The sequence below is a fragment of the Agaricus bisporus genome, assembly GCF_000300575.1.
Source record: "Agaricus bisporus var. bisporus H97 unplaced genomic scaffold AGABI2scaffold_5, whole genome shotgun sequence".
NCBI lineage: Eukaryota > Fungi > Basidiomycota > Agaricomycetes > Agaricales > Agaricaceae > Agaricus > Agaricus bisporus.
This window is the reverse complement of record NW_006267368.1, coordinates 1,185,508-1,199,025: the sequence shown is the minus strand read 5'-3', so window position 1 is coordinate 1,199,025 and position 13,518 is coordinate 1,185,508. Positions and strand designations below refer to the sequence as shown.

General features: G+C 50.0%; 4 protein-coding genes across 4 annotated transcripts; all 4 read left to right on the top strand.

Moving 5' to 3' along the window:
• The first annotated feature begins 52 nt into the window (after positions 1-52).
• On the top strand, positions 53-3,721 carry AGABI2DRAFT_221510 (hypothetical protein). Its single transcript, XM_006461005.1, has 6 exons — positions 53-279; positions 341-1,184; positions 1,271-2,988; positions 3,043-3,065; positions 3,118-3,173; positions 3,228-3,721. The coding sequence occupies exons 2-6, from the start codon at positions 553-555 to the stop codon at positions 3,481-3,483; spliced, it is 2,685 nt and encodes an 894-aa protein (XP_006461068.1). The 5' UTR covers positions 53-279; positions 341-552; the 3' UTR covers positions 3,484-3,721.
• A 1,483-nt stretch (positions 3,722-5,204) lies between these two features.
• Positions 5,205-5,507, top strand: AGABI2DRAFT_192606 (hypothetical protein; the record flags this gene model as incomplete). Its single annotated transcript, XM_006461004.1, has 1 exon — positions 5,205-5,507. A coding segment is annotated over exon 1 (282 nt), but the record flags the coding sequence as incomplete, so codon positions are not given.
• Positions 5,508-5,796: 289 nt separating this feature from the next.
• Positions 5,797-9,026, top strand: AGABI2DRAFT_192605 (hypothetical protein). The gene is made up of 9 exons (XM_006461003.1): positions 5,797-5,965; positions 6,030-6,110; positions 6,157-6,272; positions 6,321-6,724; positions 6,781-7,044; positions 7,098-7,451; positions 7,512-8,099; positions 8,152-8,302; positions 8,359-9,026. Exons 1-9 carry the CDS (start codon positions 5,856-5,858, stop codon positions 8,574-8,576), a joined length of 2,286 nt encoding a protein of 761 aa, XP_006461066.1. The 5' UTR covers positions 5,797-5,855; the 3' UTR covers positions 8,577-9,026.
• A 1,778-nt stretch (positions 9,027-10,804) lies between these two features.
• AGABI2DRAFT_192602 (hypothetical protein) lies at positions 10,805-13,250 on the top strand. The gene is made up of 10 exons (XM_006461002.1): positions 10,805-10,946; positions 11,008-11,051; positions 11,108-11,152; positions 11,203-11,522; positions 11,574-11,584; positions 11,636-11,776; positions 11,824-11,916; positions 11,964-12,445; positions 12,504-12,516; positions 12,571-13,250. Exons 1-10 carry the CDS (start codon positions 10,822-10,824, stop codon positions 13,166-13,168), a joined length of 1,872 nt encoding a protein of 623 aa, XP_006461065.1. The 5' UTR covers positions 10,805-10,821; the 3' UTR covers positions 13,169-13,250.
• The last annotated feature ends 268 nt before the right edge of the window (positions 13,251-13,518 follow it).

The following is a 13,518-nucleotide window of genomic DNA, read 5'->3' as shown; positions in this document are numbered from 1 at the left end:
ATTAGCTGGTATACCAGATTAACTGGCTCACCAACGCTGCTCTCGCCGCCAGCGGCGTCTTTGGCCATCTTCCCCAGGGTGGGCCCTTCAACGTGCCCGCATTTCCCGCCGATTTCCACCCGTCCACCTCGTCCTCTCCCGCCCCCTCCCTCTCCTCCACGCCCGGCTCCTGGTCCCAACCCTCGTCCTCGTACGGTGCCAGCAATCCCTCTCATTTCCCATACAAGACGCCCCATCCACGCCAGAGTCCCCAGCTTCACAAAGACAGACCGTCCTCTTGTAAGTCGATCCCCCAGCCCCGCCTTTGCCGCAGCCCGTGTAACCCAAATGCCATCCCTAGTTCATGGCAAGCGCCCCACTCTTCGCTCGTTTCCCGATGACACAGCCCACCCTCTTGACCCCACTTCCATCCCCCATGGGAACCCGCGCTACAACCAATCCAAACCTTCTAGCTCAAATCTCCGCCACCCTTCCGTTCAACCTGTCCCCTACACCCCTGATCTGTCCTACCCAGGTGAGCATTCGAGTACCGGCTTGCCCCCGTCGCTCTGGATGTCATCTGCGTCCGCAACGCGTTCGCGGCAGAAACCGCTTCATGCTTTGAACGATGGCTCAGCCTCTCTTCTAGCAGCGGACACTCCCCGCACTCTCCGATCTCCCGTCTCTGCCGCTTCCACCGCTACCGAGTCCAAATCCAACATGTTTAGCGACCTCTTCACCGACGATCTCTTCAATCCCAAAGGTACTTCTATATCTCCAGAAGCAACCAGCCCTTTCACCTCCCCTCGTGTATCCGGCTCTCCCAGCCTCCAAACTCATCTTTTAGATCACGAGGCCGATCTTGACAGGATGGCCAAAGAGGACCCTCTTGCCACTCAAGTCTGGAAGATGTATGCTCGTCAAAAGGCTCAGCTTCCACACGCCCAGCGCATGGAAAATCTTACTTGGCGGATGATGGCGCTTGCTCTCAAGAAGAAAAAGGATGAAGAAGCGAGGTTGAACGCGGATCTGACCAACGAGCTGCCAGGCACACCGGATGTCTCGCCTGATCAACCATCAAGCAATGGCACCCCCGAGGCCAGAAATGAAACAGGTGAACGTGGGCGTAGAATTGATAAGGGAAAAGCAAGGGTCCGAGTACTTGGCTTTGACGGAACCAGTCAGGATGGTCTCGAAGAGGATGAGTGAGTCGTCGTTTGCTTTCCATCGCCAAGCTTAGCCTTTTGCTTACGTCGCTTCCACCTATCCTTCCGCCTCTTTTCCCTTCTAGTGCCGTACCCATGGACTGGAGGGCTATAAGTCGGTCAAGATCTCGTATATCGATGGATTGGAGGCCTACCAGTCGTTCTCGTTCGCGCGTCGCCGATGCTGCCATGTCCTTTGAGCAATATGGTTTTTTACCACCGCCAGCTCACGAAAACCAGTTTACGTTTCCTACGCTCTCGTCTGCTCCACTCGAGCATTCTCGGCCAGATCATGCCTACGGGAGGTGGTTGTCCAAACCTGCGTACAATGTGGCCTCCCCCGGTACTTCCCTTTTGTCCTCTGGGAAGCCGAGTCCCCCATTTGCCAGCAACAACCCGTTGTCATCTGTCCTTGAGGACCCAGCTGACCGCAACTCTGGCTCCTTCAACTTTCCCACCGACAGTCGATACCACCACATGATGCAATTGCATCCCCCGACATCTTTCGATGACTCGTTTGCTCCCGCGTCACTACCTGCCACTGGACTGCACGGTTTTTCCAAAATGCCCAGCAGAGTATCGTCTCCTGAACTGCGAGGGTTCCCTCGACATGTACGCAAAACGAGCTTTGATCACACAGTTTCTAGGGAAGGAATTCTACAAAACCTAGGAGGTCGCCATCAAGTGAACGGAAAGCCAATTCCACCCCTGCAAAGTCTGTTGGGCACGAAGCGTCCCGCCGAGAATGTTCATTTCGATAGTCTATTGCGCTCTGACCCCTCAAACGTGAACGACAATACGGCGCAATCAACCTCGGCAAACGCAAGGACAATAGAGCGTTCAGAAAACAACAATCCGTTCCCCACTTCCTCGTTCAATTTTTCCTTTCCAGCATACGATGGTATATTCGACCTTCCCTCTTCCGAAACCAGTGCAAGTGCAGATTTCTCTCACAGTCTTCGGACCTCTGGCGCCGGAGGCGGGAGTGGAGCTACGAATGCCGGTTCCAGTAATGCAGATGGCAGTCGCGTTGAATTTCCTGGTCAGGGGTTTCCAACCCGAGGATTTGTTCGTGGCAACCAGTCCCATAATCATCACGAAGGTTTGTCAGCAGCCGCTGCCGCTGCCTCTGCCGCTATGGCGGAGGGCTATGCCCAGCTGAGTGCGGCAAATATGGTGGACGACTCTGGATTGGACTATCGCCAGCTAGCGGGCCTTGGTTTAGTCTATCCTCTCAACATCTCACCGTTTACGCACGTCGATCCGACGCAGATTGTAGATTTCACAGTGAATGTGAATCCAGGTGGATTAAGTCCTGGAAGTGACGGATGGACCAATGGTATTGGACCGAGTCCCACCGCTAGCCCCGGATCATATAATACCTCTAATGCTCCTACGCCACCTCCAGCGGACAGCCCCGGCGGGACAGGTGTTGGCACGAGTGGCAACACCTCTCAGTCTCAACCATCGAGGCGGGGGACGGATCAGACGAGGAAGTACATGTCTTTGCAACAGGGAGCCCAGGAGGTTCAACGGGCAAAGTCGACTTCGAACAATATTAATATCGCTAACTCTTCTGGTGGAGCCAACGCAGATGGGAGATCTTCAACGGCTACACCTGAAACGAACGGAGTGGGTACTACTAGTTCAAGTGCGAGTCAGTTGGAGGAAGGTGGGAGTGGGAGTGGCGCTCAACGCAGCGGAAAAAGCGGTGAAGATGGTGACCCTCTGCCTACGTTATGCACGAATTGCCAAACGACAAACACACCTTTATGGAGGAGGGACCCCGAAGGCCAGCCCCTATGTAAGCATCCCATTATAATTCTCCATGATATCTAGTGAAATATTGTGCTTCTAGGTAACGCATGCGGATTATTTTACGTGGGTTGCTATGAATCTCCGTGCTATCGACATTTACTCACTGTTGCTGCAGAAACTTCACGGTGTTGTTAGACCGCTTTCCCTGAAGACGGACGTCATCAAGAAGCGGTATGCAAAATTTAAATTCTCATTGCTAGCCCGCCGTTTTGACATTGTAACCAGGAATCGTGCATCTGGTAACACCAACAGCAGTTCGCGCAAAGGCACGGTGCTACCCAAGATTGCATCCTCGACATCGCGTCCTCGCTCGCAATCGGGTTCGACAATATCAACGGCAGCGCGAGGAATGCCATTGGCTGCCAATCAGAGGGTAAGTGTGACACAAGCTGCTGCTGGAGGCGGTGGCGCTGTTGGAAGTAGCTCAATGTCAATGAAACGGCAAAGACGGACATCGGGTCTGACAGATTCTACGCCGTAAGGCACGCGTGTGCTCCATTTTTATGCATTGTGTGTATGTATATTCTTTTTAGAACAGTTATGCTGGGGCGGTATTTCTTGTGGGGGTTTAGACTATGGCAGTCGAATATTTCGTGGTTATTTCAGATCTACTTGACTTATATATGGATAGGATGTATTTCTTATGCTAGCAGTTAGATTATTGTATTTTGCAAGCCTGTGGAAGTACGTAGTCATGAAAAGAGTAATCAAATGTCCAGATGGAGTGTGTGATTTATTTGATGTGCCCACGACATATACAAGGTTGTCCCCCCACCACTCCCTCCATAGCCCGTAGCTCATTTCAGTTTTGTGTGCAACCAGCCATTTTTTAATTCCCCGTTTGATCATACTCAACTCTGGCTTCCTTATTCCGATACAATGCGAGCGCAGCTCAAGGTTCTAATTCTTCAGCAGCGTCTTCCTCCCGTGCACACCCACCACGCCTTCAGCCCGTGGCTTCTGACGATCTCACAAATGAGAATATGCCACATCGAATATCTCGCACGGATCTAGACTTTGAGAAGGCTCTGCGGACAGAGGGCACGGTGTTGCTTCGAGAGGGGGTGGACGTCGACAAATTGGGTCGAGATATGAACTCTCCACCACTCAACCGCAGCTATAGCTCGCCTTATACCCCCAGTCCCAGCCCGGCTGGCCCCAGGCCTCGAACGAACACTCCTATGAAAAGCCAACCTGGTACACCTGTCGTTGTACCACCGACTCCTGCATCTGTTGCCACTGCTTCTACTAATCATCCCTCGTCTGCAAACACAGCAACCCCTATTCAACCACCACGCGACGCGTTTTATGAATCAAACGATGACAACTCTGAACGACAGACCAATCGAAGGTCCATTTATAGGTCACCTGGAACGTCGAGCAGTCCGGATCTGGCTACATTGGTGCGGAAAGCGAGAGAGAGAGGTGGTGTGGTTAATGCGCAACAGTACAAACATCTTAAAGAGAGGGAGAATAGGAAGGATGAACCTGCGCCGCCATTGCCAGCTTTGGATAGATCTTCTGGGGGTTCCTCAAACGTTACGAAAAGGCCGAGATCGTCGACGAGTGCTGGTCTTGGATTTCGGTCACCGTCACCTTTGAAAAGTCATGATGAATCAAGTTCACGTGTGCAGGAAACAGGAACTCCAAAAGTTGGTGTTTTTTTTGGCTTTTCTTTGCTGTTTATACTTGAATACTGGCTTATTTCAATCTTTCTAGCTAGTTAAGAATTCCAAACGAAGTTTTTGGGGCAAGATGTTGGGCACTCAAACCGTGAGGGAAAGGAGCGTGAGCGTAAGTCGATGTGTTGTTCACTTTCGCTACTTGTAGGCTCACTGGTTTACTGTTGCACGTATTCAGAAAACGGGTTCATCTTCACGGCTTCTCGATCCTTTTGCTCTCCCTCCCCCGATACCCAGTAAACGTCGACAATCTATTCTGCCGACCTCGGAATCACATACCTCTCCCAAATTAGATATGACGAAACCTCTCCCACCCATCTTACCTAACTCGATACGTGGGAGTGGAGAAACTGATATGTCCATGGTACTTGTGGAGGCACCTCCAGCTGCGCAAGAAGCTGCGTCAAAAAAGACGACGGCTTCGAATGGCAATGTAACACCGAAACGAAGAAGCTTGAGCGCTAGTGATGCAGATTTAAAGAAGCTTGCAACCACTTCTTCGGCAACTTCACCCCTTCCTCCTACTCCTATTCCCCGACATATGACTGAGCAACGTAAAACGGAGGGATGGGAAGATACCACGTTTCACAACATTATTGATCAGTTCAAAGGCGAGCTGTCGCAGTTGGAGTCTAATTCTAATACTACTCTAGACTTGCAAGACCCGTCGACTCCTGCTCGGCAAGAAGCATATCGAAAAAAGACGAGGGAGTCTGTCAATTCGCGCAGGTTGTCCCAGGATGGTACCGATAGACGAGAAAAGAAAAACACGGAACCTGATCCTACGGTTGTACCTCCTCGCACTTCTTCACTTCAGTTGCCCAATCGCGTTTCCGAGTCCGGGAGCGCCAATTCTTCACCTCGCCCAAGTTACTCCATGCATTCCCCTGGTTTGTTGAAACCCCGTGCCAGTCCTGATGGGCTAGGAAGTCCCCGAGAAGCCAATCGACTTCGAACGCTACATCGTTCCACTGCTTCCAGCTCAGAGCCCTCTCTTCTTCCTATTATTGATGATGCCCGCATGCGCATGCGTAAGCACATTTTTGGACCTCTATTGCCGGTGTAACGACTAATCACGATCAAAGTGTCACAGCGACGGAGTTCGCAACAGGAATTATCAGTCAATGACCTGGCATTAGCTCGCTTCCCATCGTCCAGTCATTCTTCGAATATGGATGAGGCCGAACTCGAAACGAAAGGCAAGGATTTGGCGAGGAAATGTTGGGAGGAGAATGGAGAATTTCTTGCGAAGGAAAAGATTGCTGAGTGGTTGGGAGGACAGTAAGTCTGCGTTTCATGAACATTTTTGATGATACGCGGTTAATTGCACCTCTTTGGATAAAAGCGGCCGTATCAATAAAGTTTCTTTACGATATTATATGGAGAATTTTGATTTTGCGGATTTGCGGCTAGATGTTGCTTTTAGGTATGAGTCATTGTCCAGCTCTTGTTTGCAACTCACCTCGTTTTAGGCGTTTTTGTGCCAAACTTTTCCTGAAAGCAGAGACGCAACAGGTAGATCGTATCTTAGAGGAATTCAGCCGAAGGTATTGGGACTGCAATCCTGGGGGTCTGTTTGGGAGTTCCAGTGCGTCTTCATTATTATTGACCTTGCTCAAGTCTGACAAGTTGTCAGATATTGTGCATGCTGTTGCTTATTCCATATTGTTGTTGAACACTGATCTTCACGTCGCCGAGCTTACATCCCGTATGTCTCGTAGCCAGTTTGTCAGGAATACCATGGCGACAATCCAAGCACAACTCCGACCTGGGGCTCTCTCCTCGTCTGATCTTACGTATGACGATTGTTCAAGTAGTGTTCGTGGTGCAGGATCAGACGACACAGAAACGATTTCTCGATCGAAGCGAAGCGACAGTATCAGGAGCTGGAATAGCATATCAAAAGATGTCATAATCCAACAGACAAACGGTAGCAACCCTTCGGTTCAAGGACAGGTTATTGGCCGAGACTATCAGCGCCCTGCATCCCAGCCAATTTATGGTCGTGGCTGGGAGGACGACATGGAGAGTCTTCTCAAGGTGGCATTGGATTTTTACCCTTTCTTTTTACCGATCGTCTGATTCAAGGACTCCAGGAAATGTATAATGCTATCAAAAGCCAACAGATTCTTCAACCCCTCAACACAGGATTTGGTCGCGCCAACGCGTCATCTCACGCTCCTGGTTCTGGTATGATGCGGAATCGAAGCTTGAGGTCGAACCAGAACCTGAAGCGCGCCAGTATACGGGGGTGGCAATCTCTTCTGTCAACACAGACGGGTGTTAGTCCATACAGTAGTGTCAGTAGCATTGATGGTCGTGCAAGTCCTGCGCCTAGCTTTGCTACCTCAGCTCACGAGGTCTGTCCACATCTTGACTGGCTATGTAAAAGCTTATATATGTTTTCGAACAGGTCATGTACGGATCCACGCCAAATTTCCTGACGCCTACTCTTGGCTTTGCACGCAATCTTTCCCATACTATCATTCGGGAGGCCCAGGAAGACGATGACCGCAGCGTCAAGAGCGAGGAATCGGATTCAACGACTATCAGCATATCGGATGAAGAACTGGCTTTATTGGGAGCGCCTTGGGCCAAGGAAGGCATGCTTTGCCGTAAACACTTTTCCGACGTAGGTGGCAAACGCGCGAAAGACAAAACTTGGATGGACGTTTTCGTTGTTATACAGAAGGGTGAATTGAATATGTTCACCTTTGGTGATCATTCATCTGGGACTTCGGGCGCAGTTGGGGGTGGAAATTGGTTGGTGAGTTTTCATATCATTGCCTGTCTGTCGAGGTTTTTGAATCACCAACCTATCATATAGTCAAACGCAAATTCTGTTGGAACTCTTCATCTAACTCATTCCCTGGCACACGCATTACCTCCACCCGGATACGACAGGCATCGGCCTCACTGCATGGTCCTGACGCTCCCAAATGGTGGTGTCTTTTTCTTTCAAGCTGGTACGGAAGAATTGGTGAACGAGTGGGTTTCTACGTGTAACTACTGGGCTGCCAGAGTTAGTAAGGAACCGCTTGCAGGAGGCGTGTCGAATATGGAGTATGGCTGGAACAGAGTCGCGGATCCTTACTCTCATAATCGATCGGCATCCAATAATGACGCGCCTCGGGAAATTCCCGATACCTCCGATTCTATGAGCATTCGTAGTGGTCGGAGCACAAGAAGTAGTCGCTACAAACTCGCATGGAAGGAAGGCGTTGCGACCGTGAGAGGAGCAAGTTCGCCTTATGTGGATAAAACCTTCATCGCAGATTGGAAGGAACCGGCACCGCCTACCGTCTCGAGTGCTCATGATGAGGAGGCACAGCTGGAAGCGCTTAAAAAGCATGTTGCATTCCTCAAAAAAGATCTCCAGCAACATAATGACTTGCGCCATCCGATGATGAATCTGGTAAGTATTTTTTTGAGAATACTGTACACTATCTAACGTTGAGCTCTCCCAGTATCAGCCCAGATCACCCAACTCTCAAAAAGCACAATTCAATTGGGAGAAAAAATCAAGGTATATTCTAAAGGAGATCGTCAAGTACGAGTCGTATATAGACTCTCTCACCAAGGCGATGTCCTTGCGACTCAAGAAACGAGGGGAAAAAGGTGTGTAACTATTTTTCTGTTTGTGTGTGTCCATAAATGAATACGTGTATCGGTAGCTTTGGAGCGCGCTCTCGACGGAGCCACACCCAGAGACGATAATTATACCCAGAAAGGCAAATGGAAAGGACCCGAGGAAGCGACCATACGTGAAGAAGTTGAACCGATCGCCCCTCATTCAACTGGAGGAAAACAGCGGGCTGGGTCCTCGAGTCCCGGGCGGGAAAAGATGCATGCTGGTGAAGACAGCGATGTCAGCGACAGTGGCGATGGCTAAGGCAACGTTGTTCCGTTCTGTTGAATGTACACGAGGGGATTCGGGTCGTCTTCCTCCATCTTTAATATCTTAGTAGTGTATGCATTTGTTCACCTGGCCTGCGGGGTTCTTTAGCAACTCTCTTGTTACTGATTTTGATACCATTCATTTATTTATTTTTTCTCTGATAAACTCTTGTACAATACCCGTATACCTAACATGGGGCATATTTCGCGGCTGCCACATGGGCGGCCAGACCACTAGCGCTTGTCTTTGGAGTAAAGATGGACCCTCCTTGGTTTGGTGCGTACCACACCGAACCAACATCATTGTCTGCGTTGGTTCCGAAATGGAAAACGGCAGAGGTTTGGGAACCCAAGAAAGAAGCGTATTTGGCTGTACGTCCAGCATCATTGGCCATGTCGAGATAATACTGGAGATGTTTCGTCCACAAACCCTTGAAGAGTTGCTAACATGGAAAACTGTCAGAGAGTGACCAACAGTCTCATGAGCTGGTGAAGCATACCTGGTCTTGATTGCAAACCGCACCCCCCGAAGCAGCATTATCGCAAGACTCCCGGAGGATATTATTATCGGAAAGACGCCGGATGGTTGCATCCAGGGTAATTTCGGCTTCATCTAGCAAGCTTTCATCACCAGTGGCAGCATAAAGGTTGGCTAAGCCGGACGCTATGACACCTTGATTATATGTCCAGGTGGTCTAAATCATCGGGGAGTGATCAATATTAAAACTATAGTGATATTGGTGGTTGCGCACTTGGCCGTTATTCCGGCATGTATTAAAGTCGAGTCCGTCGTTGAAGAGTCCTTCAGAATTGCGCATTCCGGAAGCCTTGACTGTATGGACAATCTTAATTAGTGTTTCACCTTGAAGCTTATTAAAATGATACTGACGCCAATTCCAAGTCTATGATCCGTAACAGAGGGATTGATGAGTATATGGTCCATAACAAGACGCGGAACATTCAATAAGCCTCACCTTTTGCGCATTGGCGAGGTATGTAGGGTTTCGATTGCGTAGAAATCCGTTAGCGGAAGTAAGAAGGAAAAGTTGGTTTGTGATAGCGTTTTTGTACGTATGAGCGCTAGACCACCAGACTGCACAGGGGAGGTATCATGAGCGTCATTAAAAATGTGTTGACGCGTTGAAGTCTTGAACTTACCTCCTCCACCGCAGGTATCATCCCATTGTCCGGCGATGATGTCGTAAATTTGACCGGCAGCTCTCTAAAATCACATGTCAGTGGTGAGATCTACGTGTTTCAAGATCAAAGGGTTTGACATTGTAGGGAGAAGCATCCTGGCCACGGGCACTCTTGTAGTCACCGATCTTCCAGAGTGCAAGAACGATCCACTGATGAATCTGGTAAATAATAATGATGGAACGGAAAGTTTGGAAACTGACCCCGGCATCATCGTTACTTCCATTGAGGATAGACTGCCAATTTGCGTTGGATAGAGCAGCTCGACCTATGGTCGACTGCTGACCCACAGCCGAGAACTCGTTACTGTTCCTGGCGAGCATGAGATTATGCAAATCTTCAACTGTATTCTGGACAATAATCCGCATTAAATCAGACAATATGTTTGTCTATATGCAACTTACGGCGTCTGTCCAGAGGGAGCCGCCATTATACTGCCCGTTGTTGGGGTTGAAGTAGTGGGACTGGAGCCTTTGGGCTACAGTCTGTATGATCCGATAAGAGTGAGTTTTGACATGGTGATACTGTATGACGTACGAGAGCAATGTCCAACGTGGCCTGACACTGTCTTTTCTGCGGTTGAGCAAAACCTGCAACGATAGCAGCAAGGACGACAAAAGCGGTTGACAAGAATTTGACCATAGTAGTGAAGATAGGAAAGCCTGGTGTGTGCTACGACGACTCCTGGGGAGGGCTGGACAAGTTTGGCTACCTGAGAACCGGCTACATATGTCTTCCGGTTTGTTGGCTGGGAAGAAAGAGAAGAGAAGACTGTGAACAAGTTGCTTAAGTGGTTCACTGAATTGAGGTTTCGCGGTCCCTGTACTGCCCCATCTCGCGTAGAACCATCATCTACCAAAAGAATGCGGAAAAAGGAAAAAAGGAGGCTCCAGTGAGATTGTCAAAGAGATTGATATTGGCTTGACCACGACTCCACAGGTGAGAGAGACTTGTATAGTTTTCCCGACGTAAGCCCGCTTAAGCAATAAAAGCCACGTGATGCCGCCTCTTTCTTAAAGACGCCCAAGACTTTCTCCCTCCCCATGACTGAGTACAAGGTCTTGCATCGTCTGATACGTGGCGCCGCAGGTTTAGCGGTGGACTCATTCTTCACCGAACTGCGGGTCATTGGAGGGGAGAATGTACCCAAGTCAGGTCCTATCATCGTGTAAGTCGTCCTCCTACTTCTCATACATAGGTCAATAACTCAATTTTAACGTTGCGTTCAGCTGCGCCACGCATCACAACATGATGCTTGATCCAGTCATTCTCTGTAAGTTGACATTCTTCAGCCTGGTTGCTCCGTTTTCTAACCATTGCGGGCGACAGCCGTCGGTTTTCCATATCACCGTATGCTGAACTACTGGAGCAAAGGTAAATACATGTCGTTGTCCAGGTCTGAAGCGCTAATAGCATCAATTTAGCGAGTCTGTTTGGCAACCCTGTCATGCGCTGGATTCTTTTGTCTTCGGGGAATATTCCTGTCGACCGGAAATCCAAGGATAGACGTGTGTTGCTTAAAGGCACTATCGAGTCTCTTGCGAGGGGCGACGCTGTGGCACTATTTCCAGAAGGCACTAGTTATACGGAACCACGGATCATGCAAGTCAAGGATGGCGCCGCTTGGGCTGCCCTGGAATATACAAAGTGGGCACAGGAGAACCCAGGAGAGGCTGCGCAACAGGAGGTTCAGGTCATCCCCGCTGCTATCGTATACACCAATAAGACTAAATACAGGAGCTGTGTAAGTGGTGTTCAAATAGACTATGTTCTTCACTAATGGGCTGGTGCTTAGGTTATCATGGAGTGAGTTGATCGAGGTGTGGACTCGTTAAAATTTCCAATTCTATCATATAGGTTCGGACGCCCTATCAAGATGGACCCGTTCAAGGAGCAATTCTTTTCGTCGCAAGAAGGAGCTGCTCGTGCGGCCGTGAAACGTCTGACAAAGGCGATCGAAGAGGAGTTGACCGAAGCCACTGTCAATGCCCCTAACTGGTGTGTATGACAGGTTCATATTCAAGGATTGCCTAATCAATGCTCAGGGATACCCTATATGCTGGTCGGATGGCAAGAGATATATTATGGGAAGGTGGCAAGGGCATCAAGCTGGATGATTTCGTTGTCGTATCCCAAACGTAGGTTGGATATTACCGAAAACGGTGATTTTACTGATCTCCCCTAGTCTCGTCGATCTATTCACATTTACGGACTCGACGCCCAATTTGAAGTCAGTCCGGAAACGGCTGCTAGAATACTATTCGCTACTGCAGTCATCGAATCTCTCCAACGCTACCCTTTCATCCTTATTGCTTCCTCGGTCATTAGATCCCAAGGCACCGGTACCACTGCCGAGTCGTCTGTATACGATTTCGATTCTAGTTCGGGATTCTGTATCTGCCCTCCTTCGGCTTCCCTTCTTCCTGTTCCCTTGCATTATTCATATACCAGCATACGTGATGGCACGATTTGGAGCGAATCTAGTGGAGAACGAGGAGGAAACACAAGCGCAAAACAAGGTTGCATTCGGATCGATTGGTTTGATTTTCACGTATACCTTTGCATTTTTTTTCCTATGGGCACTGTTGCTGTATACTCACACTGGTGCGCTGGTTGCCGGAGCTATCGTTTACTTGTTCGCCAAGTACCATAATAGGATGATTGACGGTAAGCGATGTATCGAACTCACGTAAATTGCGGCTGACAAGCGGAAACATCCGAATAGATAATTACGAACGGTTTGTGATTGGGTCTTGTGATCAAACTGGGGGCTAATTGGATTGACTTGGCAGCGCAAAGCGTTGCATCACAGCATGGCGAGTGCTTGTTGGGGTGTGGCTACCTAGGAAATGGGACGTTTCGCTTCATGCGCTTTCGCAGTATACGACGCCATGGGTTCCGCCCGAGAACCCGTGGATCGACAGACCCAAGAAACTTCCAGCGCGGCTGTCCGGGTCGGAGTCGGACACGGTTCTTTCAGAGGACACTGCGAACGGGCGAGTATTATCGCGGCCTCTGCGGCAAGGAGAAGAGCCTCCTGTGAAGTCGAGTTCAGTACGAAGGCCGCCTTCGCGTAAGCTTGTGCGACATGTGTTGCGTGCGCGTGTGGAGGCTGTCCGGGCTCTAGCGAGCTTCTTTGATCAGCTAGCGGCTGGTGGAGCGGAGAAGAAGGTTTTTGCTACGGCACATCTCGCGCGGGCTTACGGGGGCGGTACGAGTGTGGTGGAGGACAACGAGATTGAGGGGTGGCGGCGTGCATGGGAGGTGATTGAATTTTTGAGAAGTCGAGGGGCAGAGATACCCATGTTGGGGCGTACGCGGATTGAGGGGGAGTGGGCGGCGGTGAGCAGCGAGGGCGAGGGATATACGACGAGCGAGGGCATAGAATAGCTAGCGTAGACATGTGAAGTAGGTCCACATTGGCAGGGTCGCCTGTTCCTTATTGGATATATTTTGGCCATTCCTCCCCTCCACCCAAGCACCAGCCCCGCCTCTCCGTCCTCCCCGTCCTGGCTGCCCCATGCGTCCAGAGCGCCCCGACGTGCGTCTCCCTTATGTTATCCCTTCTCGTAACTCATCTCGCCGCCCAAAGCTCTCTCTCTTCCAGCAGACTCTCCTCGAAAACGACGAGCTCTTCTACAAAACCTTTCCCGCTGCTCGTCCACCCCCTCAGCATGATCAGGCTCAGCCCATCTGGCTCCTTCACGACTCTGTCGCCGACTTTCCCAGCTGTGGCTTTG

What these genes read in the sequence shown, in the direction of transcription:
- AGABI2DRAFT_192602 (XM_006461002.1), top strand. Translation starts at nt 10,822, where the DNA reads ATGACTGAGTACAAGGTCTTGCATCGTCTGATACGTGGCGCCGCAGGT. An exon ending in AAGTCAGGTCCTATCATCGT is followed by an intron (nt 10,947 to 11,007) that starts GTAAGTCGTCCT and finishes CGTTGCGTTCAG; the next exon opens with CTGCGCCACGCATCACAACA. An exon ending in TTCGTTGTCGTATCCCAAAC is followed by an intron (nt 11,917 to 11,963) that starts GTAGGTTGGATA and finishes GATCTCCCCTAG; the next exon opens with TCTCGTCGATCTATTCACAT.
- AGABI2DRAFT_192605 (XM_006461003.1), top strand. Translation starts at nt 5,856, where the DNA reads ATGGATGAGGCCGAACTCGAAACGAAAGGCAAGGATTTGGCGAGGAAA. An exon ending in CGGCTAGATGTTGCTTTTAG is followed by an intron (nt 6,111 to 6,156) that starts GTATGAGTCATT and finishes ACCTCGTTTTAG; the next exon opens with GCGTTTTTGTGCCAAACTTT. An exon ending in GGGTCTGTTTGGGAGTTCCA is followed by an intron (nt 6,273 to 6,320) that starts GTGCGTCTTCAT and finishes ACAAGTTGTCAG; the next exon opens with ATATTGTGCATGCTGTTGCT.
- AGABI2DRAFT_221510 (XM_006461005.1), top strand. Translation starts at nt 553, where the DNA reads ATGTCATCTGCGTCCGCAACGCGTTCGCGGCAGAAACCGCTTCATGCT. An exon ending in ACGCATGCGGATTATTTTAC is followed by an intron (nt 3,066 to 3,117) that starts GTGGGTTGCTAT and finishes CTGTTGCTGCAG; the next exon opens with AAACTTCACGGTGTTGTTAG. An exon ending in ACGGACGTCATCAAGAAGCG is followed by an intron (nt 3,174 to 3,227) that starts GTATGCAAAATT and finishes CATTGTAACCAG; the next exon opens with GAATCGTGCATCTGGTAACA.